At 45.2% G+C, this 25,514-nt stretch overlaps 1 protein-coding gene across 3 annotated transcripts in view; it reads right to left on the bottom strand.

Moving 5' to 3' along the window:
- The window catches only part of KREMEN1 (kringle containing transmembrane protein 1), a 96,019-nt gene extending 70,909 nt beyond the window's left edge, over positions 1–25,110 (bottom strand). For all 3 annotated transcript variants that reach the window (XM_044775631.2, XM_044775633.2, XM_070516320.1), the window contains exons 1-3: positions 24,879–25,110; positions 4,967–5,129; positions 1,113–1,204 (exon numbers count right to left, since the gene is read on the bottom strand). In XM_044775631.2, coding sequence (XP_044631566.1) covers positions 1,113–1,204; positions 4,967–5,129; positions 24,879–24,975 — 352 coding nt within the window. In that variant the 5' untranslated portion in view covers positions 24,976–25,110. The remainder of the gene's footprint in view (positions 1–1,112; positions 1,205–4,966; positions 5,130–24,878) is intronic.
- Positions 25,111–25,514: the final 404 nt, after the last annotated feature.

Below are 25,514 nucleotides of genomic sequence, written 5' to 3'. Positions count from 1 at the left end.
TTAACTTATGGAAGGTGAGCACGGGCCTGCAGCACCGCGTCAAGGGCTGCCCTTTCTCCTGGAGGCCTCAGAATGCAGACTGCTGAGTGGGCGTGAGTGAGAGGGTCCCAGGTCCCGGGGGAACATCCCTATCACTCTGCAGACACAGCCTTCTGACTTGAGGTGTGAGAAATGTGGCCGGGCAAGGAGTAGGTTTAAATAATAAGGAAAAAACAAGCCAAGCAGAATTATTATGAATGAGTTGTCCTTTTCTTCAGCTCTAGGAACTAAGAAACCCCACTCCTCTGGCATAATTAAAAAGGATATTATAAACACTACATTAGTAAATTCCTACACTGTACCATGTTTAGTTTCAGTTCCTGTGCTCTGAATCTTCCCAAAATATTTTCTACCTTGTTTTAAAGTATCTTCCTAAGATTCTCTGCCACACTACATATCCCCTGAAGGTCAGAGTATCTTTCTGCCTTTGTACCTTGCATATAGTAAATACTAAATATAGGAATGAACGCATGAAACACTTAGGAAACAGGCATTGCAGTAAAAAGCTAAAAAACTGGGTTTTTTGGTAATAGAGAGGAACAAGCTGTGTGTTATCATAAAAACAACAGAACATATCTTTATGTCAATGTGAGGAAAAGGACTATCGCATTGGCTTTGGAGGGTATCTAATTAGGTATTTACTGAATACCATTTTTTTTTTTTAGGGGACATAGCATGTCAAATCCAAATAATAAATGGTATCATAACTTAGTTTCACTGTCTACAAAGGGGTTCGTCATTCATTCTAAAAACTTCATTCCCAAAAGTGCAAAGTACTTTTTTTTCTGGCCTGCTACTGAGCTGTTGCTGTCTCTATCCATGAAAGAATCAGCATGAGAAAATTAATAAGCAGGAATTCTGGTTGGGCTTATCCATCAAGGGAATGGGGTCCTGAGAGAACTGGACATCCGCGTTTCTGAAAAGCCTCAACAAGAGAAGTGAAAATCCCCAGCTCAGGAAGGCTGCTCCTTTCACCTGCTTCACAAAATCCACCAGCCTGAACTACCTGCCCTCCGCCACTCTGCACTCAAGGGTTCAGCATCCCGAAACTTCAGAGGGCGCATCAGTCTTACTCTGGCAAGCAGGTATCTCGCAGTACTTCCAGTAGACACCGTCCTCGTGCTCTGCCACGTAGCACCAGGGGCTCACATCTCCATCTGGGTTTCTGTTAGGGAAAAGGACACAACCAGTCACATTGCCCCTGCTTTAAGTCAACTGGCTCATTGTTTTTCAGTTTTACCAAAAGGTAATGCTTCTGTGTCATTTCTAATAATTGGTATCTATCTCAATGGCACCTTTTAGGAAGAAGAAAAAAATGATTAATACTATAAGAACACATTCATCCACTCCGACATATACTTCAGAGTTTAGGGGCAGTGGCCGGGGGAGTGAGCAAAGGCGAAAATATGTTTACACAAATTCAGTACAGCGTAACCGCGACAACTGACCACTGAACAAACCATGCCAAACAGCACTGGCGCCTGAAGCGTGAACAGTGGAGACGTCCACAGCTGAGAGAGCACATGCGGACAAGAATGCGAAAGGACGCAAACGGTCAGGATAGGGGTATGGTAACTACAGTCAAAGGCCCTAAAAATATGCAAACTCCCTTTACTCAGCAATTTCTCCTTTAGTACTTCATTCTAAGGAGATCTTTATGTATAAAGATGCTCATCGCAGCATTTTTATAATATTGAAAAATTAGAAACAACAAATACCCAACAACTAAGCATTGGTTAAATAAATACGTTATACCCATATAAGGGAATGCTAGGCAGCTAGTAAAAATGTGGTATAGAGACACATTTATTAATATGGAAAGATATTCACAATGTCTTGCTAGGTTTTCTTAAAAGGTAGTTCTAAAACACGATGGATGACACAATCCCATTATTTGAAAAGATGTATTTAAGGAAGGATATACACCAAATCCTTGAAAGTATTTATCTCTGGATGATGGGACTATTGGTAATTTTAATTTTTTTTTCTTTTTTGGATTCTATTTTCTTATTTCCTCTACAATGAACAACACTGTGTAATTTTTAAACAATAAAATAGAATTCACATAATCTAGACTCCACTGACAAGACTTCACCAGGATTAGGCTGATCCAACTCATGTCTGATTGAAATGGGTCTTCTTTCTACCTCAAAATATTAACTTCTCAAGGGAATGCAGAAGAAAACTATGTTAAAGAGTTTCAGTTAGAACATGCAATCCTGTAATCCTGGTACCTACTTCTGATATTTCAATAATATTTTTAAAAGATTTATTTACATTTCTAAATGAGTGGCTTGGAATAAACGCCCTTTGGGATCTTTTTAACTCAGAGATGCCGTGACAATAAAGGGCATGACTGCTGAAATAGAGCAAAACATGGCAGAGGCTCCTGGACACAGAGCAAAGCCTTGCCTTTCTTCACTGCTTTCCAAGCTCCCTTTATTGAGACTCAGAACACTGGAAACCTGACACTCCGGTTAGGCCGGAAATGGGCATAAAGACCCTGCAGCCGAGCTTTGGAGCAACCCCTATCAGGCCTGGGAGGGATAAGCCTATTGTGCGGCCCAAAAGATAAGCCGCCTTGAAACACAAAGGGTCCTTTTATTTTTTTGTGCCCAAAGGCAGGTGCCAGCGCCAACTCTGTTCTTCCCAGTCTCCCTGCCTTCCCCTCTAATCCAGATATGTCGATCCCAGAGAAGTGCGTTCCCATCACTCCCCATCTCTCAGACATTTGAACTGTGATGGGTCTGGAAACATGGCACAAGACAAACATGGTGTCAGATGTCAGCTGAGAAATCAAAGCAGGAGAACGGGTACAAAGCTCTTCTTCAAACAGTATTTCACTGCCATCTTCCTCCCTCTATTCAGTGTTTGGCTTTGATGCAGTATTTGGTAAAGACCTTAGAAAACAACTGTTTATTAACAATGTCAAAACCACTCCGAAAGGCATCAGAATAGCTTAATAAAGAACAAGTACATTTGTCTTTGACTTCGCCACAATGCTAAAACGAAAGGCCCGGGCTCTCTGACGTGATAATAATCTACAATTTCAGCCTCCCTTTGTTGAAGTGTAAACTGGTGGTTCAGGTCTGGTACATTCCTTCAAATCAAAGGAGACGGCTGCTGGCCGGGCTAAGGAAGAAGGCGGCTGCCCCTGGCTCTCACCGCTCTTTAACGCCTGTTTCCTGGTGCATTTCTGGGAGCCTATGGGTAGAAGTGGGAGCCAATCTATAAGGAAAGAAATTTGTCATATGAATTAAACCTCATTGGAAATGTAAAATTTACTTAAAGTCAGATTTAAAAACTAGAGCACTTCTGAGAAGACTTGCTTGATAGAAAACAACAGAATAATAAAATAAACCAAGAGCCCACTACTGAAAGATACTGTAGAGCCAGAAGATAAGTAATAATGTAAAAACAAACACTGGTTTCTCTTCCTAAACACTGTTCCCAACCCAACCCAACTATTTCTACGATTAGAAAAACTTAGGGGAAAGAAATAAACCAGAAATGGAGTAGGGTTAACTTTTTTAGTTATGCAAAAAACTGTTAGTGAACACATATAACTTTGAGAATGAAATGCAAAAGAACTACTTAATGAGGATTCGTAAGCAAAGTGTGAAGTAGCATATACATAAATTGTTACCTCTGGGAAGTGGAGCTGGGTCTGGAGGATTTGGGAAAGAGGTAAAATGGGGGACTTTATTTAAACAATATGGATCCGTAGGGTTTGAGAATCTTTTTTTGGAAAGCTTTTAATATTTTTATAATAATAAACTAAAAAACAGTGCAACAGCAACTATGGGGGAACAGCCAGTTGGCACAAATTAGGACAGAGGTGAAGGAAAGGCACATGCTAAAGGCATAGGGATAAATATAACGTGGTGACTTCAAGACAACCTCATGGGTCCTAGAGCGTTAGCAAAGGTGTGTAAGGAGGGCAGAGGGTAAGCAGTGTGGCACACGCAACGCAGGTACAACTATGTTGGCTCAGCTGAGTCAACAGTGCCGTGGTCGAACCATACTGGTAGAACCCAGGACACAGTGTGTAGCTCCAAGTGTAGCTCAGTGATCACTCTTCCCTGTCCCAGTGGCTCCAGAGGCTGCCTTTGCACCTGTCCTAATAATAATTAAATTCAACAAATTGCTGAACCGTGAGTCACGTTACCAAGATCTTGGGTATAAACAGCTAAAATGCAGCTATAGCCAAAAGTACTTAGACTCTTTGCTCTGGTCCCTTTAAACCAGAGACTCTTAACTTGTTTTGGATCACGGATAACTTTGAGAATCTGATCAGAGCCATGGATCGTCTCCCCAGAAAATCGCAAGCACATATTTGAAGCACCATGGATTGCAGGTTAAGCGCCCCTGCTGGAGTCAGACAAGAGGTGAAGAGCAAAGAAACACCTTGGTCTATCGAAAGGAAGGAAACAGCACAAATCTGAGGGCTACAGCTGCTCTCAGAGCAAGGTTATCCGGGCTGGCAGGAGGTGCGATAACGCAGGGAAGCTTCCTTTGCTCAGAAACAGGGAGATTTGGGGCACAGATGGTGCTCTGCTTGACCACCACGTTCACAGCAGCTCAAGAAGCTGTGTATTGTCCATTGGTAGTAGGGCCAGCTAAGAAAACCCTCCCAAAGACCCATGTTAAGTGATCAGACAAGAAAGCAGAATTCTGAAAACCAGAACTTCGTATCAAAGCAACTCAAGTTGAAAAGAGTAGTAGATTATGTGTGTGTGTGTGTGTGTGCGTGCATGCGTGCACACAAGGTGTGGGAGAAAGATTTTTTAAAATAGTATCAAGAAAACCCTTCTGAGTTGGCCAAAAGGGAACAAAGAAGTTTTCCCTAGTTGTGAGCAAGGTTGGAAGGGCTTGGAAGAGGAGATGAGAGATTTTATTTTTAAAGTCCTGTGTGGTCCCATCTTACCTGCAATAGTTATGCTCGCCCAGGCCCCCCTCCCCGTGGGGGTATTTCAGAGTGTTGTACGGATGCTGGAAAGTCTCGTTCCAGAACAGACATGGCTTCCCGCCTTGTGGTGCTGTCCAGTTCTGCGTTCCCCTATAATCTGCACCATTGGCTGTGAAACATTCTAGGAGAAAGAAGAGACAGAGCAAACTAATTTTCTGGCAACATCTATAGTCTCCTCCCTCTCTGAGTGATGTTTTATTTGTTTTGTTTGGATCAAGCTGGAAGTAGATAGTGTCTTGCTAGATCCTGGACACAGCAAAGTTAACATTGGTAGGGCTGAGTAAATCTGAAACGAGGTACCCTCCAGATGCTAGCTAATCTTGGCATCAGCTTGTCTACAGACACATTTTCCCCTAAAGTATACAGATCCCAACTAGGATATAAACAGGGAGGTGAAATGTAGGGAAGCCTATGAAGTGAACCAGGAAACCCCCAAATCTGGGAACAGTTGGTAACAGCCATCCACGAGGAATTCTGGGTGCTCGGAGGGGGTCACCGCTCTCACCATGTCTCTGTGTGGTAACTGGAACCAGGTCACCAGCTGTAACTGAGCTCTCCCCTACAGTCTGAAAGGCTGCACTGACACTTGGATTTAATAAGACCATCGGATACAGCAATGCTTTGGAATCTCAATCATACAAGTCTGGGAATGACTCGCATTCCCTGGTAATGAAGAACAGTCCTCCCCACGCCGTTTAAGATAGAGGTGCAACAAAACAGTCAACAGGAGGGAGGAGGGGCTGAGCTGGCATCTTCTCTCACCTCTTTCTGAAATTTTTTCCTACAAGACACGTTGAACGTGGTCTCAGGTCCATTTACTAAAATGACAACATATTTGCAGGTGCAGCAATGTGCTTCTAAAATCTGCTTCTCAGACTTTGGGGGGATGGGAACTGAGGCTGATAGGATTTCCCCCCACATATTGCATGCATTAAACTCACAGAGGTTCATGAGAAAGGCACAGTACAAAGAGCAATTTTTAAAAATTAGCTTAGTTGAAACTGACAGATAGAAGCACTTCAAACACTTCTTTAAGATGTATCACCAGGAGCCTGACAATCTGGGGGAGTTACGCTAACATTCCTAGCTTTATTTCTTTCATTCTCCTGGCACGCACTGACCTGTGACTTCCGGTATGAAGGACTCTTAATGCCGTCTCCTGTTGCAGTGCATATGCCTACTCCAGCCTAAGCATGTGTACAACAGGAGCACATCTATATTCTGGAAGGTATTTCTCTTCATATTTAAAATCTATCCATAGACCGTCTCTCTTCCTGTACCCCGTTCCTACCACTATCTGGGCCCTGCGTTTTATCTGGAATAGCATGGTTTTATGGACAGCCAAAATACCCTAGAATGCCAGGCTGCAGAGAACACCCTAGCAATTCATCATGTGTGGCGCAACATTCATATGTTACAATCAGTGAGACTCATCACATACCATAACGACAGACTCTCTACCAAGAGTCTGCATAAATAAAAACGTTCAAAGGTAACTGAGGAGGCATCTCAGTGCAGCACAAAATACACTGACCTGAGGCTAAGCTTCTCACCCTAGACCTGCTGCTGACCAGCTGCGCGACCTTGGACAAACCATCATCATCCACATCTCCAATAATGCTCACGTAGTGTTTTACTGTGTGCCAAACTCTAAGTGCTTAACAAATAACTCACCACCTACTCCGTCGGGAGGTCCCTTAATGTACTCATTTTACAGATGAGGCAAGTGGGGCACCTAACGGCATCCTACACTGCCTCTAATAGAACCCCTTCGGCATTATCCTTCTTTCCCCATCCTCTCTCCCACCCCGCTTCCCACTCACCAGCAAGTCCTGTTGACTTTCTTAAAATATACACCCTGAAACCACCCTCTCCTCTCTATCTTGGGTGCCACCACTTTAGACCCATTCACCATCAGAGAACAGTACAGCCTTGCTCAGGTCTCACAGCTTCCACTGTGGAGCTCCATTCTCCACACAGTGCTCAAAGTTCTCAGGAACACACGAGCACTGGGAACAAAACCCAAACCTTTCATCCTTGTCTGCAAAGCCTCTGTGATGTGGCCCCAGGCCCTCCCTCCCACCACACTCTGAGCTCCTCCCCTAGTCACTTGCTGTGCTCTAGTCACATGGGTCTGCTTTTAATTCTGTAAACACACCACACTATTTTCTGCCCAAAATATTCTTCCCCTAATACTTTCCATCGCAGACTAAATGTTACCTCCTCACAAAACCCTTCCCCACAATCTCCACTCCTATTTTTCTGCCCTTCATTTGTTTGCTTCATAGCACTTTTTATCACTAGGAATATACATGACCTGCTACAGAGAGACAAGGAGGGAGACAGAGCGACTCTGTGTGTGTGTGTGTGTGTGTGTGTGTGTGCATGCATGCCACACCAGAGCCCTATCCCAACCCCAGGGGCAGAGCGGGACCTGGGAACCTATATTTCTAAAAAGCTGCCCAGGTGATTCTTTTAAGTAATTAGGTTTAGAAACCACTAGACTAGATGATTCTAAGAACATCAAGCCAATCTTTGCCAATTGCTAAAATTTTAGTCGCTATGTGATAATACATCTTTTTCTCCTATCACAAGTGGTTGAGGGGTGGCCCAGGAGTCAGAAACGCAGGCCAACCAAGGGAAAGCCTTAGCAATAGAGAGCAACCTGCAGGGCGGTGCGGTCAGTGTTCCCAGAGGCTCAGATGACTTGCTGTGTAATACAAGAGAATGTGGCAGCCACCCACACTGTGTCAGTCCTCATGAATGGGGTGAGGTGGCATCGAGAGAGGGAACAGGAAAGTGTAGGCTTATTTACCTTAGTCTATTTCTCCCAGACCCAATCTTGTTCTCAGATACACTAGGGAAATTGAGGCAGTGTACTAGATTTTATGATTTTTTTTTTAACAGACTTGCCCAGTGCATGCCAATTGTGGGAAAGAGCAAGAAAAACAAACTTGTTCTGAATTAAAGTTATGTGTGTGCATCCTGATGTCATCGGACTACCAGGGTGTGTACTAGGTAATGAGGACCCTACCTCCCTTATTTTCTGCGCTTATGAAACTGACATAACCTTTGGCTAGATAAGTAAGGAGTGGCTTAAACCAATAAAAAATAAAATATCACACAGCTAGCTGTATATTTACGTATTCAGTGAAAGAGAATGAGCAAAAGCAATAGACCTAATGTCTAGGATATTATGCATTAATTCATTCAACAAATATTTATTCAATACTTACTATGTGTCTGGCACTGTTCACAGCACTGGGGCTACAGTGGTGAATATTCTGCATTCATGGAGCTTACACGCTAACAGGAGAGACCCGCTCATAATAAACCAACCAAAATTAACATCAGATAGTGAGAAGCGCTATAAAGAAAAATGGAGTGAGGGGCTAGAGACCAAATGGTGGGGGTTCTCTTTTACATAAGGTGGGTTAGGAAAAGCCTGAAGAGGAAGAGACGTGTGAGCAGAGAGGTGGATGAAGGGAGGAAGCAAAACACATAAATGACGTGGGAAGAGCCCTACCGGCAGAGGGCACAGCAAATGCAAACCTCCTGCAAGCAGCAATGTGCTTGGCAGGTTTGGGGAACTATAGGGCAGCTCCTCTGACCTGTCTGGAGCAGGGCGAGCGCGCGGGGAAGGGTGGGTGGGAAATGAAGAGGAGGAGGCAGCAAGGCCAGGACATGTAAGGTCTTGAGTGTCATATAAATTAGATCTTGGCTTTTGTTCTAAGTGTGAGGGGAAGCCATCGGAGGGTTTGAGCAGAGCAATGATACGATCTGACTCATCCTTTACCAGAACTGTCTAGCGGAGTGGAGGAAGAAGTGTAGAGGCGAGAACTCGGCAGGGAGACCAGGTAGGTGGTTACCGCAGAAGGACGGGTTACAAAGAAGGATGAGCTGGACCAAGCTGGTACTTGAAGGGGGGTGAGAAGTGGCTGGATTCTGGTTGTATTTTGAAGGTAGAGCCCAAAGTATTTGCTCAGGGTTTGAACACAGGGCCTGAGAGAAAAGAGGAGTGAGGTACAATATCAAGGATTTGAGCCTGAGCAACTGGGTGAGTGGTGATGCCACTTACTACAATGGGGAGGACCCAAGAGGGGCACATAGCTTGGGGTGGAATCAAGGGTTTGGTTTTGGATGGGTTAAGTTTGAGACACCTTTCAGAAAACTGGATGGAGCCATAGACTAAGCAGATGGGTAGATGAGCCTAGAGCTGAGGAAAGGGGCCCAGACTAGAGCTAGAAATGTGGCAGTAACAGCATTGACGTGTCGAGAGAACAGGATTACCGTGTGTGGAGAGAGAAGACATCTGGGGCTGAGCCCTGGGGCCCTCCAACATTTCAGGCTTGGAAAGAGGAGGGCCTGGCCATGATGACTGAGAAAGTGCAGCCTGGGAGGTAGGAGACAAGCTAAGAAAGTGTATGGGTCTTGGAAGTCAAGGAGCTGGTGTTTCAAGAAGGAAGGAGTAATAAACTGTGAAAACTGAAGAAACTTTATCTCCTCTCTGCCTTCTCTAGCTAGATCCCAATTACTTTACAGAATTCATCTCTGACCCTACCTCTCCATTGGAAAACTCCAAATCTTTTGTTTTTGGGATTTAATGAAAACAGCCCTTACATTAAACATAAGCCTGACAGAAAACTTAGTAAGACAGCAGAAAACTTCCATGGTAGAAACTTCCAAGGCCGGCATCAAAGCACTCAGAGGATTAATTCTACTTTTCTAAGTTAGTAATTCTTTATCCTTTTCCCCCATCAAAAAATCCTCCAAAGTATGGCATATGGCCTTTATTTTAAAAATTGGAGATGCTAATTTTATTGAAATTCCCTTGAGATAAGTGGAATCACATTAGGTATACAAATCCTCAGTTGAGAATCTTGAGCAAATGGTTTTGTGCAGACAGACCGTTTTCTGCAGGACCTGCTCCCATGCGAAGGCGTGGGGCTCATTCCCATGGTATAAGATCTGAGAGCAAAAGCTGTATGTGGGTGAAAGCTCAATACTCCTTCATTGCTAAGGAAAGCTAGCTGGAGTTTTGGCTCATAAAACTATTCTTGTTCATTACACCTGGGATTTAGAAGGGTTGGGTATAAAGAAAAGACTGATGTACTTGATAGCATATATATTTTAAACTTTGATATTTATACCTCAAAATCCATAGGCTCTCACATACTCACACGCCGTATGTGAAATTATTTGAAGATTTCAATTAATTTAGAGGCATGACCTGTAGAAGACTTAGAAACATTTCCAAATATATTTTCCACATTACAGTTCTCAAAGTCTGTCTACCTAATGATTTAATGGGCAACCATTTAACGGTTTACTAATTGCACACACCGGAACGGAGAGTTGTAGCTTGCACCTCGTAAAGGGACAATGGTTACAGAGCAGTGAAGAGGCCTGGACTTGCACTGACATGGCTGGCTGACTGCAAAGGTTAGCATCACCTCTCTGTCAGGACAGAAACGAGCTCATAGTCAGGGAAGAACACTGACCAGCGAGAGCCCTGCTCTGCTCTGACTTGGCCGCTCTCTGCTGTCTTCGAGCACAGCATATCCTTTTTGCAGCTCAAGTTTCTTTATCTCTGAAATGAGGCAGGTTGAGTAGATCAGGAGTCCTAAGCATTTTAGGTACACACACAGACCCCTTGGAGAACTGGTTGAAAGGAAAGGACCTACTCCCCAGAGAAATATCACACACACGATTACAATTTCAGAAGAGTTCATGGAGCCCCTGAAGTCTTCTCTGTAGCCCAAGATCCATTAACTCTAAGTTAAGGGCCCCCTGAATAAGTGATATCTACAGAACACACACACACACAGACATACACACAACACAAAGAGAACTTTACAGGATTGAGGATTTCATTAAAGGGTTAGGACATAGTTTAAATCAAACACTTCTTCTGCACAGAAAACTTCTAGCAACAATGTGGGACAGTGTGGAAAGTGCATGTTAAGGGCTGGAATCAGACCTCGGCTGTGTGGTTTACAAGCTACAGGCACTCAGCTAACCTCTTTGAGCCTCAGTTTCTTTACTTGTAAAATGGGGGATTAAATTATCTTCAGCTCAGGGCAACTAGAAGAATGTGCAATTCCAGGATGTGCAAGTAAAATGCCTAGCACACAGTAGGTGCCCAATAAATTATTATTATGTAATTATAAAGTCTTAAAAATAATCAAACTTTATTAGAAATTCGAAAGTGTTATAACCATCACGATCACGTAGTTTATTCCGGTCCATAAAAATACTTAGTGATAAAAGGCAAGATAACATGAATGACAGGCACGTCACTCTACTGCACTTCTGTTTACAGTTATCAGGTTACATTATGATAGAAAAAATATATATGGTTTGAACCCCATGTTGAATCCTAGCATTCAATAAGTAAGAGGTAAGAAAAAAATGTGTAATGGAGAAAACAGGTTTTTCCTAATCAAAATTTCAATTGTAAATGTGATGAAACACATCTTTGTTTATACATGTTACTAAAATCACATAATTCAATATTTGTACTTATTATAAGTAAGGACAATGCCAAGTTAATAGAGTCCCAAGCAATTTAACTCTGCCAGCTTGTATGAGTACTACATTTTTAAAGTTCGTGTTTCAATTGTAACGAAGTGTTCTTTTATAATAATTAAAATGACACATATGAGATAGTGGGAGGAAAGCAGCAGTTAAAAAAGACCTTCTATTCCTTGATAAGATATAATAAAGTCAGTGGGGCTCTACAACTAGGCCATTCCTGATTACACTATTTGTCTGAAACCACACTATTGAGAAATAGAATATTTTTCTCATATTGAGTCTAGAATATTCCTGGTTTTCTGGTAGAATTACTAGTTGGATCACTATACGTGATGTTTGTGAGAGCCACTGTTTTAATCCACTGTTTTAAGTCTCTGTTCTACATAAGACCACACAACATCTCTATTGATCCTATGTTGGAAGAATCTGGCTGGTTTTGGCCTAGTTTGGAATCAAGATGAACCGATAAACATTAAATTCAATTAAAATAAGATGGAAGGAAACACTTTCCAACACGAATATCTTCTGTTCTTTTAAAGATGTCTATAAAATTTGGTAGGTGGGTAGATTATAAAAATACAAGGCTTAGGTAGGAAAATATTTTAATATTTAGAGGGCAACACAATGGCGTTGTCAAATGTCTGCACAACACATCTGGAACTCATGGGTACATCTTCACAGCCTATGCTCCTGGGCAAAATCACCTCTTGCCTTGAGACACTCAAAAGCACTACACGAATGCTTATTTCAGTTGTGTGGAACCTGTAAGGAAAGAGACACATGGCTCTCGGAAGGCAGTCGTTCCCAACTTTTCCCCCACTTCAACAGGGCTGAGGCTATGCTAAGACACTCTCCCGTCTTTAATAACGGCTCCCCAGGGGCCAGCGCATGACCGAGTAGTTAAGTTCCTGCGCTCCGCTTTGGTGGCCCAGGGTTTCGCTGGTTCAGATCCTGGGCATGGACCTAGCACGGCTCATCAGGCCATGCCACATGCCACAACTAGAAGGACCTGCAACTAGAACATACAACTATGTAGTGGGGGGCTTTGGGGAGAAGAAGAAGAAAAAAAAGAAGATTGGCAACAAATATTAGCTCAGGTGGCAATCCTTAAAAAAAATAAAGAATAAATTTTAAAAAATGGCTCCCCAAGAAAAATGATATATGGAGGAAGGTGATTATATGGAGGAATGTTCTCAGGTCTAATTAGAGAGAGGATAACTGGGGAGGATGGGGGTTGCATCTTCTATACACATAGTACATACAGAGAATGCCTGGAATAGAGAGGAAACGGCACCAGTAGCCGACACTGTGTGGTTTGAGTAAATCACCTGGACACTCTGAGTCTCTGTTTCTTCATCTGTGAAATGAGGGGATTTCAGCCAGGTGGTCTCAATGCCCCTTCACTCTAAACTCTAATTTCAAGATTCTACCAAAATGGAACTGAGGTTCAAAAGTCTAGGGTGACATGACTGGAAAGAACTGATGGCTAAAAATCTCTTCCAGGCTTAAAATTCTCAAATTCTACCTGTTTCTCTAATGGAAGTGAGAATTCTACCATAAAAAATACCTCACCTCCTCTGGGGGCCCTCCCTCTGAAGAGGCACTTGAGCACTGTTTTTGCTTAGAAGAAACTACATCTTCGGGGCAGGCCTATGGCGCAGCGGTTAAGTGCACACGTTCTGCTTCAGTGGCCCTGGGTTCGCCGGTTCGGATCCCGGGTGCAGACATGGCACTACTTGGCACACCATGCTATGGCAGGCGTCCCACATATAAAGTAGAGGAAGATGGGCATGGATGTTAGCTCAGAGCCAGTCTTCCCCAGCAAAAAGAGGAGGACTGGTGGCAGATGTTAGCTCAGGGCCGATCTTCCTCAAAAAATTTTTTTTAAAAAATAAAAAAAACACTAGATCTTCAACAAATAAATTGCAAGGAAAAAAGAAAAAGCGGGGAAACCTATAGGTTAATAGAAACCTAACAGTCACATCACCTAAACGTATCTTTCTTAGATCCCCATTTGAACTAAAAACACACTGATGAGACAACCAGGAAATCTGAACACAGATTACTGACTGGATATTTTACGATATTAAGGAATTATTGTTAATTTTTCTAGGTGTGATCATGCTAGTGTTACTGTTACCATGCTTTTGAAAAGAGTTCTTACCATTTAGAGATACAAACAGAAATATTTACAGATGAGATGATATGATATCTGAGATTTGTTACAAAATAATCTAGTTGGGGGAAGGAAAGAGGCACAAATGAAATAATATTGGCCATGGTTGATAATTGTGGAAGCTGGGCAATTTCCTCATAATCTTCTATTCTGCATGTATTCTAAATTTCCCATAATAAACTTTTTTTAAAGGACATCTTGAAAATAGCTACTAACGTGTTGCTTTACAATTAATCTACCTTAGTTTCTTTTCAAGAACTACAAACAGCTTATAAACTTAATCAGCCATAAATTCAGTCATCTAAAATCAAGAGAGACACTCACGTATCTTGTTCTCGGACTACGTATTAACAGTTCAAATGACCAGAGAACAAGCTGCACTTTTGCCAAAGTATAATTACCACAAAAATAATCCCTGTGATTTCTTTATCAGTAGTTTCTTCATTAAAATATCTTTTAGATCTTCCTTTTCATTCAAGGAAGCAGTGTCTTTAAAAACAGTAACAGAAGAAAAGGCCGTGCCTCTCAGTTATTTTAACAAAAGAATTTATACTTTTGGAAGGGGGCTTGAGGTCTTCTATTTGAATCTCCAGTTTATCCATCCCTATTAACAGATGCAATACTTAATTACTTAAAAGACGATTCCAAGAACAACTGAACCTATAGCAAGCATAGTAAGCATAGGCCAGAGGTTAAAATTCAGAAGACCGATGAAAGCACTTCAGAGAGGGGTCTTTATTATTTGCTATATAAAAATTTGAGGGGCCGGCCCGGTGGCGCAGCAGTTGGGTGCCCACGTTCCGCTTCTCAGCGGCCCGGGGTTCGCCGGTTGGGATCCCGGGTGCGGACATGGCACCGTTTGCCACGACATGCTGTGGTGGGCGTCCCACATATAAAGTAGAGGAGGATGGGCACGGGTGTTGGCTCAGGGCCAGGATTCCTCAGCAAAAAGAGGAGGATTGGCAGTAGTTAGCACAGCGCTAATCTTCCTCGGGGGGGGGGGGGGGGGGAATTGAAAAGTAAGTAATTATGGAGACAGAGAAGGCCTAGAATTCAGTGCTGCTTGGGTCCCACTCTTCTCCCATCCAGCTCTCGTCTTGAATATGCTCCACTCCTACCCAGGCAGGACCCAGTGGAAAACACGCCATGGTCGTCACTGTGAAGTACACATGTTTTTGCCAGGAACAGTCACCATGAATGTGCAGTAGTGCTTAAGGAATTTATATTTATCACTCAGGATATTATAAACACATACAATCATCAAATTGAAGACCAAAGGATCGTTTTTGAGAAAGAGTCTAGCTCTGTGTATATACAGACAGATTAGGCCTAGCCTCAGTTAAGGAATGGACCCACTCAGAAGTCACTGGCTCAGCAGAACTCTAATTAATTAACTTCATTAATTAACCATGCATTTTACTGCCAATACCACCAGAACATATTCTATCACACTCTGGTGATGGTACCTCTCTCCATATAATATTTGAGTACAAATGGATCTACTACAATCTTGAAAAAAATTCACACTAGAAATAGTTTTCACATTAGGAAACAGGAAGCATAAGATGTTTTAAAGCTCAAAGTCCAGTTTTCTGAAGGACAATAACTCAGTGCATTATAAGCTAACTCTAAAGGAAACAAAAAACAAAAGATGGAGCACTATTTGAAAGTTCAGGTCTAGAATAGACAGCGCTGGACTCATGGAAACAAGGGCCTCTAAGAACAAGTCCCACAGGGCCTGCTGCCACAGCTCTCATAAGACTTGATCACCTTGAACTGCAAGTGCTCAAGAAGCACCTGGCCCTGCTTCCACGAGCCCGCAAGTTTTCTTGAGCATCTCACTCATGTTCGTATCCTCAGCAACTACAGACCACACAGAATGTGCCTGGCAAATGTTAGTTGAATGAGGGAAGCAGGTGTGTGGGGAGCTAGGGGAAAAGAAAACCCATTACAGACATATCCAGAGTGCCCTGGGTTTCCTCACCAATTTATGCTTCTAGGCTAGCAATCATGACTTACCTAGCAATGAGCAATGAGAAGTTCCAGGAAAGTTTATGTAAATGAAGTATTTGAAAATCAAATACTTGCTATTTAAACCACGGGAATCTGCTACTTAAAGGAAATCTATGGTGAAGCCATTTGTAATAGGGAATAATCAACATTCTTCATAATGAATATACATTTTTATAGTTTGAGTTTGCTTTAAGCAGGAGACACCTGGCTCAAACCTAGACTTTGCCTCACCTTCTCTTGAGCAATCCTACTTCATACTGTCTGAAGCTCTCAGTCAGTCTAAAAGGAGATAAAAGAAACTGATATAATCCAGCTTCTGGACAAGTTTCATGAGTGTTGCTTGTGCCCTATTTTTAATTTCAGATAGCAAGAAAGTTCCCCAATAATGGAGTCCTGGAGGGCAGCTCATGTTGCATGGAAGCCAGGCTCTGGGCTATTCAGCTTCCCTTGGTTGATCCAGGATGGCCAAATAATACAAGAGCTCTCGAGTGCGGAGCTGACTGCCAAGTAGACAGCGTATCTCTAGAGCACATCTTTAAAGCAAAACCTGAAGCAACAGAGTTGGAGTCTTCTATGAATTGGCACAGGCATGAGTCCTAGTCAGAGACGCTGGGCCTACAGCAGGCGTTTGATAAGCACTTGTCAGCTGGTCGCAAGACAAAAGTATGACTCAAGTGACAAGTTTCAGAAGTTCTGGCCAAGGAGACAGTTTTGGGCAGAAGGAAAGACTCAGTGTAGCGCTTACTTAGAAACAGGAACAAGCAGGGCTGTCATCTCTAGCCACCCAGAGCAACAAAGGCAGACACTGGCCAAGGGATCGATTTGACAGTCAAAGGTTTAAAGTTTCAAGTAATGTTTCATGGATCGTGAGTAGGGTTGCCAGATTTAGCAAATGAAAATACAGGATGCCCAGTTAAATTTGAATCTCAGATAAACAATGAATAATTTTTTAAGGTAAGTATTCCCAAATATTGCATGAAACAGACTTATATAAAAAAATTGGTTTCTCTGAAATTCAAATTTAACTGGGCGTCCTGTGTTTAATTTGGCAATCTTCGTCTAGAGACCGCAGAAACATACAGTGAATCACAGACCTCCTCACTCCATTCAGGTTTCTGAAACATTGTTCAAAGTAGTGCTTAAAGAGCTTAGATATGGATAATGAAGTATCTACTTGTTTAAGAGTGAAAAAAGATGTGAATGAGAGTTGCCTACTCCTAGGCCACAGTGAAGGGAGGGACAAAAGAATACAATGAGGACAGAGAGGGGCTGGCCTGGGGCGCAGTAGTTAAGTTCATGCACTCCACTTTGGCGGCCCGAGTTGGCTAGTTCGGATCCTGGGTGCCGACTTACACACCGCTTGTCAGGCCATGCTGTGGTGGCATCCTATATAGAAGAGCTAGAATGACCTACAACTAGGATATACAACTATGTACTGGAGCTTTGGGGAGGGGGAAAAAAAGAGGAAGATTGGCAACAGATGTTAGCTCAGGACCAATCTTCCTCACCAAAAAAAACGACAACAAACATTAATCTGTTTAAAATCAGGACAGAATTTCTCATCTTCAGCACTACTGACATTTTGGGCCAGATAAGTCTTTGTTGTGGGGCTGTCCTGTGCATTCTAAGATGTTTAGTAGTCTCTCTGGCCTCTACTCAATAGATGCCAGTAGCACATCCTACCTTACCCCGAGTTGTGACAATGAAAAATGTCTCCAGATTTTGCCAAATGTCCCCTGGGGGCAAAATCTCCTTCAGTTGAAACCAGTGAATTAGAAGAAATGGTCAAATAAACAGAAAGTGTCATATCCACTAACCACTGGTCATATAACAAAAGATTCTTCTCAAGGGAGAAATTTGCAGCTTGCCCCAGACCCCTGCAAGCCCCTAACAAGGATGAGAGGGCCTGGTCATTTCAGCAAAGACAGTCAGAAAGTCTTCATCTGCCAGAAGCACTAGAGAAGAATCTTTGGTGAGCCAGGCCAGCGAAGCTCTGCATGACAGTGCACACACCAGAGCGAGCAGGGCGTCGTACCCAGCCTTTGAAGATGTTTCTTTTAAGTTAACCTCCCTTCCAACTAAACTTTTTCCAAATCTCTTCCTGCCATTTGGAAGTTGAGTGATTCTCAGCTGAAAAGGCCTGTATATACGAGGTGCAGATGGCAGCAGTTATGGCCCTCACCAGATGCTGCAGTCTCTAATTTGATTGAAAGGATATAATTAGACAACAGAAACACTTTAATGAAAGAGCAAAACATGGAGGGAGGGAAGGATTGAAGGCCCTTAACTGATGCCAAAACACCCACCAGTAATAGAGGCTTTGAGTCTGGGGAAAGGGAAGAGGAAAGCCCCTTAAAAGGACAGTCCCCATCCTGTTTATTTCCCCATAGACACAGGAATAGGGATTTTATTATTGTACATTTCCACTGTATTTTATGTGGGAACAATCTGATTAAAACCAGAAGAGTCTTCGGAAGAACATCAAAGAAAAACAAATACGGCTTCTGTGGTCATTATTAAAAATATTTTTACCAGCCCAATAATTTTCTTTGAAGATGAATTTTTAGAGATTGAACAGCAGCAAGTAATTTACATACTGTGATGGCCCTGGTTAACAATCCTTACTATCCTAGAAGAGAACTACTTGGTCGCCATGTTTTGATCCAACTTTAGGACACCAAGGAACACGGACGGCCAGTAAACATATCTGTTTGGAAGGTATAAAGAAACCATGGAGACATAGTTCCGTAGGCTGATGCTGCAACCATTTGGAATCATCTTTAAAAGTTGCCTGTGCTGTTTTTACTATTTCCTAGCTTTCAAACTTTGAGTGTGAGTATACTGTTCTGCTTCTAACCAAGAATCTAACCAAACTGAAAGCAATCCAGCCCTCAAAGTCTGAAGTTGCTAATGTGGTGTGACACTCGGGTTTGGAAGCGGCTGCAGCCTCCTCAGCCCACTAGCAGCAGGGCCCCGCCCTTGCGGTAGATTGAACAATAAAAGTTTAATGCCTTGGCGTCTTGCCACGGATTAAATCAGTGGCAAGAGAAACTAGAAGCTGGGCCCAGCAGCGGGGCAGCCCTAAGCGCGTCCTGTCATAACCGGGAAGGAGAGAGGAGACCTTGCACGTGAGGTGGCCTAAAATCTTTTGTCTAAGAGGCGCTTCTTAGCATCCAACTTCATTCCTCTTCAAACTGGTGCAAGTCCAGGCTAGGAAGGTGTTTACCTAGAAAGAGGATTAAAAGGAAGGGGGAGGGGGGCGGTTTCCTTAGAGGAGAAGGCCAGTTTCTGGAGACTGGCTATTTTTGAGGAGTATGGACACCCTTCTGACATTCCTACAATGGCCTCTTTCCTTTCCCTGTTCAGTCTGAACCCAGGATAACGTCTCAGAGATGAGGGCTGGGGAAGAAACAACTGCTATCTTGAGAGGAAGACACTAAAGACAACAGAGAGAGGGAAAAAAACAGAGTGACTTTGGGCTGCTACTGCTAGACTAATACTTCTGGGTTCCAGCCGGATTCTCAAGGTCAAACTGAATATGGAAGGAATGTCAGTCATTGTTCTCACCCTTTCAGGGGCTGCACAGTGAGCCAGTCAGAAACCCACCTGCCAAGTGGCGTCAGGGCGCTTGAGGAGATCTCACTGCAAAACCTGTAGAGGTAGTCTTTTAAGGGACACGTTCACTTCCTCCTCTGTTGTCCTATTCAGGAGGCAAAAACTCAGGCAAAAGCTACAGACCCAAACTTCCGGCCTCTCTCAAGTGTTTTGCATTAACTGTTCCACAGAACAAACACAATCAACTTGGTATGTTTGAATGTTTCATTTTGTTTTTTCAAAAATGTTTTAATTAAAACAAAATAATCAGCCACGCTAAGCACACTGTCGTCTTTTAAAGGCCGCTTTAAAAATGACGATGGAACCATGGAAATAAAATTCAACTGTTGAATTTGTTTTCTTCTTCTTTTTTTCCCCCCTGTTTTTCTATGTCTCAGGGCTGGTGCCACCTGCTGCCTGGGCTTTCCTCTGAGAAACAGATCTCTCAACGGTTAGTTCCAAGCTCCTTCTGCTTGGTTGAACAAACCACGGGCCAGTTCTGAGGCAGGCACTATTATCTTTATGCACTACACACGGAACCATACTGAATTTCTTTTTAAAGCATTTTTTTAAAAGTCGTATTAAAGATCCAAACGTATGTGTCCGAACTTCTCCCCATGTGAATCTTTTAAAAAATTTATGGTAAAATATACATAACATAAAATTTACTATTTTAACCATTTCTCCCATACCTCTCTTAAAGTTAGCTAATAGTGAAAGGTAGAAGGTTCATTCATTCACCAAAATCAAGCCTCCTTGTCACCATTCCAGACCAGTGAATACTGGGAAAAAATCAATACATACGGACCTAGAGCAGGACCTGGCAGAGCCTGCAGGCCAAATCTGGCTCACTTCCTGTTTCTGTAAGGCCCATGAGCTATGAGAATGGTTTTTAAAATTGAAATTTTTTTTTTTCTTGAGGAAGATTAGCCCTAAGCTAACATCTGCTGCCATTCCTCCTCTTTTTTGCTGAGGAAAGCTGGCGCTGAGCTAACATCTGTGCCCATCTTCCTCTACTTTATATGTGGGATGCCCACCACAGCATGGCTTGCCAAGTGGTGCCATGTCTGCACCCGGGATCTGAACCAGTGAACCCCAGGCCGCTGAAACAGAACATGCGAACTTAACCGCTGCACCACCAGGCCGGCCCCTAAAATTTTAAATGGCTCAAAATGATCAAAAGAACAGTCAAAAGAATATTTGTGACATATAAAAATTACATGAAATTCAAATTTCAGTGTCCATTGAGTCTTGTTGGAAGACAGCCATGCCCACTGATGAACATTTTGTCTACGGCTACTTTTACCCTGCAAAGTCAGAGCTGAGTAATTGCAACAGAGACAGTACACGGCCCACAAAGCCCAAATTATTTACTGTCTGACCCTTTACAAAAAATCCCAACACTTGGCCTAGAGCATCAGATGGCATTACAGGCTCAAAAATTCTAAACTAAAGATAGCATATTGCCCATCATTCAAAAATCCCTAATTCGTATATTGTGCAGCTATTTAAAGCGATGTATTTTCTCTTCCTCATTTACTGCTGTTGATCCATCTATGCTAAATCATTAGTCAGGGTATCAATAGTATCTAAATTAAGTGTACCAACTTGCTATGTCTTAGTTGTGAGTCAAAACAGAACTCCTTTTTTGCTTTAAGATTGACAGAAGGTCTCATTGCCTATCTCAAACATTTAAATAGCCTGGTCTTGGGGCCAAAACAAATTTTCACAGAAAGATCCGAGTTGTTTGATATCATGCCAGTTTTGAGTTTCTGAAAATACTCAAAGCATAGGGCCAGCCGGTGGCGCAGCGGTTAAATGCACACGTTATGCTTCAGTGGCCCGGGGTTCGCCGGTTCGGATCCCGGGTGCGGACATGGCATCTCTTGGCGCACCATGCTGTGGTAGGAGTCCCATATATAAAGTAGAGGAAGATGGGTATGGATGTTAGCTCAGGGCCAGTCTTCCTCAGCAAAAAAAAGGAGGATTGGCAGTTAGCTCAGGGCTAATTTTCCTCAAAAACAACAACAAAAAACTCAAAGCATAAAAGTAACTGGTATGCGTGTAAGTCCACTTTACTCCTCTCAGCCCCTATGTTGCATACAGGTAATTCTTTTAACATTAAAGAAGCCCTCAGGGCTGGCCCTGTGGCCGAGTGGTTAAGTTTGCGAGCTCGGCTGCAGGTGGCCCAGTGTTTCTTTGGTTCAAATCCTGGGCGTGGACGTGGCACTACTCATCAGACCATGCTGAGGCAGCGTCCCACATGTCACAACCAGAAGGACCCACAACGAAGAATATGCAACTATGTACCGGGGGGCTTTGGGGAGAAAAAGGAAAAAAATAAAATCTTAAAAAAAAAAAAAATAAAGAAGTCCTCACAAGGGACAGGGCCCTGTACAGTATGAAGCTCTCACTGTTAACTGAACTCATAGCTTTTACGGCAAGACCTACCATTGGTTAATGGGAGGAATTCTAGATGAGGAGTTAGAGGAGAACGAACAGCGACTATAAAAGGCTGTTCCCAGCAAATGTAACCTGAGCTGAGAAGCTCTGTTGATGCATATCTGACAGCCCCCAAATGTAGTGAAACACCCAAGCAGGTAGTTTTCCTTGGGTGGAAAACTCAAATAGCCAAGGTCCATCCAGCCTTCTCTGCTCTTCCTATCTCTCTGCTCTCCCCTACAGTCAGTAAATTCCAGATGGGAGCCCACTTCAGACAGCCCATCAGTCCCATGACCCCCGCTGCCTTCGTCCTTGAAGAGGGAGTCTAGATTCCACCATTAACTTCTATCTTCTTCCTTATCAGTTGTGAAGGGAGGAAGGAAGAGAACCTCAAAGAAAGAATGAAAAGAAGGGAGATCATTTGGGGTTGGCTACACACTGTAATTAGAAGTCACATTGACGGGGAATGAGCTAACTGTTTTTATAAAGTCAGCATTCAAAAATGCAAACCACCAGTAATTTAAATATTACAAAATTGTGCAGAATATAAGTATTGAAATAATTTTTTCCATCCACAAAATTTTAGAGAAAATTACAGTATCAAAAAATATAAAATGGCAAGTTTGGCATATCCTCAGAGCAAAACGTGTTTTTATTTTTCCCCCCTCTGGTGAGGAAGATTGGCCCTGAGCTAACATCTGTTGTCAATCTTCCTCTTTTTGCTTGAGGAAGATTGGCCCTGAGCTAACATCTGTGCCAGTCTTCCTCTATTTTGTATGTGGGATGCTGCCACAGCATGGCTTGATGAGTGGTATGTAGGTCCACCCCTGGGTCCGAACCAACAAACCCCGGGCCAACGTGGAGCATGCGAACTTAACCCCTATGTCACCAGGCAGCTCCTAAAACGTGTTTTTTATTGGAAAGGATTTTAAAAACTCTTGGGTAGGCTCTAGACAGGATGTGATGCTGAGGACCACGTGCCATCTACCTAAAACAGCTTCTAGAACTAAAGAGGAAAACTCATAAAAGCACTGATGTATCAGGACGGTAGGGAAAGAGCTGGTGAGGCTCCGTGAAGTGGGAACTTGGGACACATCACAAAAAAATTCACAACGATTATTTATTTGTCCCCATCTCAAAGTCCCAAATAAAAGCACAGCAAGGTCTGAGGTTTAAACTACCTAAGAGGTGTTCCTTTGACCCTCCCTAGCAAAGCAAAGGTGCCTGAGGAGAGATGCCACCTTCTAACAAGCGTAAACACAGAGTTGGCTCATTTAACACTTCTCAGAGCTACCACTCCACCCGTTCCAGAAGGAGAACCACTCTGTTTCCACCCATACCTCCCTCTCCCTAGAGGACATCAAATCCTGACCACACAGATGGCAAAGTGGAGCTAAGGGGTTACTAGGTTACGGTTTTGTTGACATATACTGGCCCTCAGAAAGTTCCTCCTTCATTTCTCACAGAATGGCAAACAGGAGAAGTGATCAAACCTCCGTAGAAGTTTTTTGCCGAAGTCCCTTAGAAAGCAGCCGATCACTGGGAAACCACTTCCTGAGCCTAAGGTTTACGGCACTGAGAGATGCCTCTTCTACCCATCTAAAGCCAAGCTTTGCCTTTTTCACAGGGATTCATCAGACTGGAAGCTCCTAGCATTCCGAGGGCAAATGAGGTGTCTAGCACGTGGTGAACTGCGAAGCACTATAAACAGTCTTATTAAAACATGTTTATTGACTGCCTTCTATGTGCAGATGGGCACCTGCAGCACACCATTTAATCTTCACAACACCCTGAAAGGGAGTTACCATTATCCTTCCTTTACAGAGGAGGAAACTGAAGCTCAGGGAGCTGAAGGCACGGCCCCAAGTCACACAGTAAGGGACACGAAGTCCTATCTTTTTCACTAATCCAAGCGGGTAAGTAAACAAAGCAACTCTGAGTTTTCTTTCAGGAGCAGAGTCCTGTCTTTCCAACATCACAGTCTGCGACTTTGGGTGGAGAGCCGAGAGGCCGGTTTTCCTGCTCGGGCAAATCAGTAATGAACTCTTCCCGTCTCCTTCGCTAAGGCCCAATCCCCACACCCAAACAACCTGCCGAGAAAGTAACCGGGCCAGACAACGCCCTCTCGCCTGCTCTTCAACTTGGAAAGAGTTCTGCTGCAAGGAAGGGTGCGTGGGGAAGCTAAGCCAAGTCCCAGCTTCCATCCTGGTCCAGGGCCCCACCTGGGGAGGACCCTGGCCTTGGCATTGGCCTCGGGAGCAGGTGACCCTGTCTAACGTGTGGGGCTACCCTGGAAACGGGGCTCTGTGCTGCACCCTCAGGAGAAGCCCCCTAGACTCTGTAGGGGAGAAGTTTCCCATCACCCCTCCTTTCTTCCTCTCCAGGCTGGGCCGGCCGCTGAGTTATGGGGTAGTTCAAAGCGGCGCCGGGGACGGGAGGGGGCGTCCCGGCGGGGTACAGCGGGGCGTCCCTGGCCGGACCTGCCTCTTGCAGGGCGCGCAAGTCACCTCGAGTCCTCGCGGGGCCGGGATTACAGCGCCGGGCCAGCGGGCGCAGCCGGGACCGGGCAGCGGGGCCGGGCGGGAGGCGCGGGGGTCCGCCAACGTCAGTGGGAGGGCTGCGGGGCGCCGGGGGGATCCTGGCCCGGGGGTGTCGCCGAGGGGTTGGGGAGGGAGTGCCGCGTCTTGAGGCGGGTGGGGGAGCGTCCCGGCCCGAGGTGCGTCGCGGGAAGATTTAGGGGCGAGATCCCAGGAGGCACGGGGACAGAGGGGGCGTCTTGGCCCGGGGGGACTTGAGCAGGAGGTCCCGGGTCCTGAGACAGGGGACGTCCCAGCCCGGGGGCGTCGCTGAGGAGCTCGGCAGAGGGGACGTCCCGGCCTAAGGGGCGTCGCTAAAGGACTCCCGGGTCCCGAGGCGGTGGGCACCGGCCGGGCCCGTGGGCGTCGCTGGGAGACCTGGGAGAGTCCCGGGTCTTGGGGCGGGGGACCGACGCTCCCCGAGGGGCGTCGCTAAGGGGCTTGCAGAAGGGGTCCCGGAGGGTAGGGGCGAGGGGGTTGGGCGCCCCGGGCGGGCTCCGCGCGGGGCGGGCGCCGGGGGTCGCTCACTCACCGGGTCCGGGGCCGAGGCCGGGGCTGGGCGCGGGCCGGGCCGCCAGCGTGAGCGCGGCGGCGGAGAGCAGGGCGAGGCGGGCGGCGGGCGGCGCCATGGGCCGTCAGTGCGGGACCCCGGGGCGCGGCCCGGGGGAGAGGGGGCAGCGCCGGGAGCCGGGGGCGGCCATGGGAGCGGGACGCGGGGCTCCGGCGTGGCCCCGCCCCGGCCGCCCGGCCGCCCCGCCCCGGCCCGCCCTCCCCAGAGCCGCCACCGCCCCGGCCGCCCGGGCCCGCCCGGCCCCGCCCGGCCCCGCCGCCAGGCCCGCGGCCGACTGCGCACGCCCGCTCGCCCCGCCCGCGCGCCGCGCCTGCCACTCACGCACCAGGCCCCGCCCACACCCCCTCCTCACCTGGCCGCCCCCCCCCCCCGCGGAGCACTTTATTGGTCCGACATAGGGGCGGGGCCAGCAGGTGAAGGGCGGGGTCTTGGGCCCCGCCTCCGAGTCCCCTCCCAGAGGTTTGGCCCGGCTGGAACGGGCCGGGCGCCCGGTGACCCCTGCTCCACCTTCGCTCAGGTCGTGACCCTCACGCGGGCTCGACCGCAGCGGTAATAATCAGAACAGCAGTTTGCAAACCACTTTTCCCTGCTTGGCTC

Source organism: Equus asinus, chromosome 8 (assembly GCF_041296235.1).
Source record: "Equus asinus isolate D_3611 breed Donkey chromosome 8, EquAss-T2T_v2, whole genome shotgun sequence".
NCBI classification, from domain to species: Eukaryota; Metazoa; Chordata; class Mammalia; order Perissodactyla; family Equidae; genus Equus; species Equus asinus.
This window is presented reverse-complemented; position numbering and strand designations above follow the sequence as displayed.